This window comes from Cynoglossus semilaevis, chromosome 2 (assembly GCF_000523025.1).
Source record: "Cynoglossus semilaevis isolate Cse_v1.0 chromosome 2, Cse_v1.0, whole genome shotgun sequence".
Classification (NCBI taxonomy): Eukaryota; Metazoa; Chordata; class Actinopteri; order Pleuronectiformes; family Cynoglossidae; genus Cynoglossus; species Cynoglossus semilaevis.
Window position 1 is genome coordinate 3,012,827 of NC_024308.1, and position 5,411 is coordinate 3,018,237.

The following is a 5,411-nucleotide window of genomic DNA, read 5'->3' on the forward strand; positions in this document are numbered from 1 at the left end:
TGGTGGAGGTCCTGTACCCTCATGTTTTTCTCCCCAGTGCTGCTGTGTGGACAGACAAATGACTAATATAAGTATACATTCTGGCAACTGTGAGTGACTTGTAAAGTGTTGTACTGGTTGAGAAATGTTTCCACTGCAGAAACAAGTGATTTGATGGTTTTGTGTCTACGTCAGTAATGGTGTGGCATTGTAAGTTTAAGACAGTCGCTCTCTCTCTCTGTCTCTCTCTCTCTCTCTTTCTTACAGTTATGATGTGTGAAGATAATGACAATATTTTGTGTGTTTCTATATGTGCCACGCTCTCGGTGGTGAGAACATGTCTGGGGGGGCCACACATCTGTGGACTTTTTTTCCCCATCTACCAGTATAACCCTGGCACCCTACAATTAACCCCTATAACTTTAACCACAACTGACGCTACACAGAAAAACCTCAAAACTGTCAGTTGATGCATGGAATTATTCAAGGATGAGGAAAATTCGACAGGAACTTAACCTAAATAAATAAATAATAATAATAAACTTTGAAGATGCTGCGGTGGGGGCCGGGGGGGTTAAGGCTAATCTTTAGCTAGAATGCTTCTGAGTTCTTACAAAAAAGTCCAGAGTCCATATGTCTAAACACGTATATTACCAAGACCTACAGCCTGTTATAATGACTGACACCCAAGGTGGGAGTCAATGTTTGTTTTGTCATTATTGTTTGCTGTGACATTGAATGGGAACAGAGCAGCAGTCTGAAGAAACAGAACCTTTGGTTTAAGACAACTCTGCCCTCTGCAGGTTACGTGAAGTACAGGTTATACATCTTTTACCATCATTTACCAATTTCAAACTTTACATTTGACTTTACAGAATTAGATTTTGGAATACAAAATGTCCTCAGGGGTTTCTGCTTAACAACAACAACCCTGTCCTCTACCATCCACCCTTGTTTTTGTTTAAGTCACAGTGTGTCTGTATCCTTAGATATTATTATATACTGTATATATTGAATATATTCATGTGTTTATTTCATATAATTCCTTATTTTACCCGTTTGTGTTAGTTTGACTGTATTAACAAACTTTAAAAACATGTTAAATAAAAGGCCTGACTTTTTGATTTTATTCCAACTACAGTTTATAGATTAAATAAAAAAACATGCCTTAGTTTAGCTGATATTTCCTAACTATAACTATAACTATGACTTTTTGTATTTATTGTGGCACAACACGTATGTGTATGCAATAGACAAAATGTATATTTATTAACACATTAATTTCAAATGCTGTTGGGTACGCTGATTACACGCGTAATAATATGAACCAGTAGGTGGCAATAATAAGCCTGTCACACAGCTTTTCAACAGCGAAGAGTCACAATAGAACAAGACAACGGAACGCGCTCAGAATGTTATTGTTGTTTCCGACCGAGGTTGTTTTGAGTGAGCACCTGAGAGTTGCTTCCCGCTCGGTCGTCTTGTTTTATCTATTCACACATTTGCTGTAATAAATATAATGGCTGCTCCAGGTCAGTAATATAGTTAACTAAGAATTACCGTGTATATTTGCAGACTTGTTTTCGTCTGTTGGACTTTACGTGCCGGAAATGGCACAAAATTCTGTGGTTTGACACAGTGGCGCTAAGTTAAGGTTAGCTTAAGGAATTTATTTGTCTGATCGACCACGCGTATATTTAAGTCAATGAAGTAAACAGCGTTGTATGATTTTTTTTTTACTTTAAATAAACCTTCATAGAAAAGTCAAGTCTGATTTTTCTTTTTTAATCGTGCTATCACGTAGAAACTTCTCTTTGTTAACAGTAATGCTCAGTGTGAAGAGCAACGTGAATAACTCAAGGTCTTTAAAGTAATGTCAAGATAAAACTTCCACAAAAACAAAGCCGTAAAAAGTCTGAATTAGAGATCCACTTTCTGTCTAAAATACGAATACATTTACCTTTCGTTAAAAAAAGTTGATTACTTCGTGTCTCTATGTATTTAACTACAGTGATTCGAGACGTATGTGTACAGTATTATAAGCAGGTTTTATCGTTTCCTTACAGGTCCGAACAAAGACAACATCCGGGCTGGCTGTAAAAAATGTGGCTATCGTAAGTTTAAAGTTTTGTCTAAACTACTGCGTGTTGTTACGGATCCTTTTTTTTTTTAGCTCGAATTTATTTCCTTTAGCCTGAAGTTGAATGAACCATTAATTTTAAGCTAAATGCATTAGAATGTAGGGCTGTAAGCATGATTACTTGACAGCTTGTAAGATCTGAAATCTGTTCTTGTGATTGTATAGTCTTAAGTGTAATTTTAAGAAGAACAAAATATTTACTACTTTTCTGTTGCTTGGTTGTTGTTTTTTCCCCCCTGTCAGCTGGCCATTTAACATTCGAGTGTCGGAACTTTGTCAGAGTTGACCCCCAGAAAGACATTGTTCTGGATGTAAGCAGCACCAGCACAGAAGAGAGTGAAGATGAAATGCCTACAGCTCAGCACAGTGAGAAACAGGGGCGGAGTGGACCGCAGCGAAGACGTAAGAAAATGCAGTCCAGCGAAATGTGTCTTTAACAGACTTGAATGTCTTAAATGTCATGTCTTTGTAGGTTCTTCTTCCTCTGATGATGATGGTTATAGAAAAGCGAGGCAGAAACAAAAGAAGGAAAGACACAGAAAGTCCAGAAAGAGGTAATTTGTTCTACTTTATCTACAAGATCCAATATATGTGTTGTCGTAAGGTCATAAGTCGCTGACCTGAGATCGGGTTTTCCTTCAATTGTTCATTATATCCATTTGTTACCTATGGTATTAACTTTTCAGATCTGCTTCATCGAGTGAGGAGGAAACCAGGAAGAAGAGGAAGAAACAGAGCAGGTCCAGCTCCTCGTCCGATGAGGATGAGGAGAGTAGAGGGAGGAAAAAGAAGAAAATGAAAGGCCACAAGAAGAAGAGCAAAAAAACCAAAAGTAAAAAGGAGCCCGGAAAATCACGCAAGAAAAAAGAAAAGAACAGAAAAAATAAATCGTCATCTTCGTCGGCTGCATCGTCGTCATCTTCGTCCAGCTCTAGTGAGTCATCAGACAGTGACTGATATAATTTGACGCTGGATTTCTGACCAAATGTTACTTTTTCAGTCTGTAGAAAAGTATTTTGTTGGTGATAATATGATAAGGAAATAAGATGTGATGATCATGTATATACTGTACATATACAAGTTTTCATTTTTGAGTTACATTGAGTCTCAAATGTCCTTGTGTAGGGCCTCACACATTTTCAAGACAAATAAAATATTTTAAACAGATATCTGGGGACTGGAAATGTGTTCAATATTTTTTTTTAAAAAAAGAAGAAATATATATATTTTGAGCAGCTCATAAAAAAGTAAAAACGTGTAACCAGTAGAGGGCAGTGCAACCTGAAACTAAAGCCGTTTTTTAAGGGCATAAATATACCATGAGTAAAAAAGAATCCACAGAAAATCAATTTAATCTCAACACGTGTTGAGGAACATTAAGAGCGACAGTAGTCACTGTTCACAAACCATAAATTAACTGTAAAACGATCGGCTGGCAAGATGACGGTCATAAATCAAACGTGCTGTTAATAATTTACGCACACAAGAGTTTCAAAAGAGAAATGTTTTCAAGTGTGCTTCCGCCACCTGGTGGTCATTTTGTAAACCACAGGCCCCGCAGCTCGTGTTGACGTCGTTTTTAAATGCTGCTGTGGAACGAAGACAGACAGAAACATCCTCGAACGTGTTTGAATTCCAAATAAACCGTGGGTTGGTGGAAGCAGCTTAGTAATAAGACTTTCTGGAAACTCTCCCCAACAGCCGAGACCTCTCACTCAATGGTGTGAGAAAATCAACACAGACCGTGATGTATGTCACGTCCTCACAGAACCAGTACACGGAACCACAAATGTGCCAAAACTGTCAGATTATTGAGGGGGAAAAAAAAAATCAAAGATATGCAATTGTCCATTAGAATTCACTGGTGGAACTGTTTGAATCTCATTTAGACCCTAAACTGGAGACAAGTAAAAAAAAAAATGTTTTAAATAAATGAATGAATAAAGAGACTGAGAGACGCTCAGACCCAGAGTGTTTGGAAGCCCTTGTGTTTTGTTGGATCTGGGCTGTGTGACAGGTGTTTATAATAGCACCATTAATTTCACACCGCCTCGGGGAAGGACATATCTTCTGAAACATCTGCAACATCTTGACAGCTACATGCCTGGCTGCTGATCCGTGCCTCTTTTTTTCTGCTCCTTCATCTATTCAAGCTTTGGAGGGAAGTTCTTTTTGAATAAAAACCCTGACTGAGACCCAAAGTCGAGTCAAATCAAGACAAAAAAAAAAAAAAGATAAATACCAGAGTTAAAGCAACGAGTTTGGTTAATACTAAGAAAAAATATTCAGAGATGCAAAGAGTTCAAATAAACACTTAAAAAACAGACTGCAGAGCACCTGGAGGAAAACTATTATTTAAGTAAGGGCTTTTCAGGCCAAGGACCACAATACTGGTGAAGCGATACATACAGTATATATATATTTTTTTTTAACTCAGCCCCTGTAGTGTCCTTGAGGCCAATCTGACCCCAAATTAATTTTTTACTAAAGGTCAATTTCATGCAGTTGTTGTTGTGGTAATGGTTTAGCCTGAAGTTACACTAACTGTGTATCACAGAAGCTATTGATAATTTATACTTAAGATACTTAAATACTTAAGAAAGAGAATCAGAACAAGATGCAATGTTTGAAATTATGAGGGTTAAAAAAGATGTATAAATAAATTGAAAATCTCTAGTCAAACAAAGATAGCACGTCCACTGTCCACTAACTACATGACACCATTGGGGTCATAATCTGCATGTTGAAGACCAAGAAACTTTTTTTAGAGCACGTCCACCGTCCACTAACTGTCTGTTGAAGACCAAGAAACGTTTTTAGAATAATATATACTCATTGGCAGCAGTTTGTAACAGGAGACAAAATCCCCACAATCCTTACAGAAGATGATTCTTTATTCCGAACTGTTTTCATTTTAAAAAATTATTGTTTTCATTATTGTATGCATCTGTGAGACTCCGGATGTAGTTAATTCAGGCCCTTGTAAAGTATTTACTGAAGAAACTTGGAGAGTGTGCAACTTCATAATTGCCCAGATGGTTAGAGGACAAGTGGATACAGAGGAGCAAATTAAGTCGAAGGATTGCCGTCCTGTGCAGCCACGCTGAGAAAACCATATGCTGTTTGTATAAGACAACAACGAGGCTTTTCCTCTTTGCATCAGATCATTGGCTTTTATTGAGCCTGTTGGGCTGTGGGAAAACAGCTCTCGACTGTGTCGTTTAAATGAAAATGAGACGGACAAAGTCGTCTTTCAGACACTTTAGCGGTGGGAGAAAAGTGATGTAGCCTC

General features: G+C 37.7%; 1 protein-coding gene across 1 annotated transcript; it reads left to right on the plus strand.

Annotated features, from left to right (window-relative positions):
* Window positions 1-1,365: 1,365 nt before the first annotated feature.
* srek1ip1 (SREK1-interacting protein 1) lies at window positions 1,366-3,982 on the plus strand. The gene is made up of 5 exons (XM_008331182.3): window positions 1,366-1,511; window positions 2,046-2,093; window positions 2,363-2,521; window positions 2,592-2,673; window positions 2,806-3,982. Exons 1-5 carry the CDS (start codon window positions 1,499-1,501, stop codon window positions 3,074-3,076), a joined length of 573 nt encoding a protein of 190 aa, XP_008329404.1. The 5' UTR covers window positions 1,366-1,498; the 3' UTR covers window positions 3,077-3,982.
* The last annotated feature ends 1,429 nt before the right edge of the window (window positions 3,983-5,411 follow it).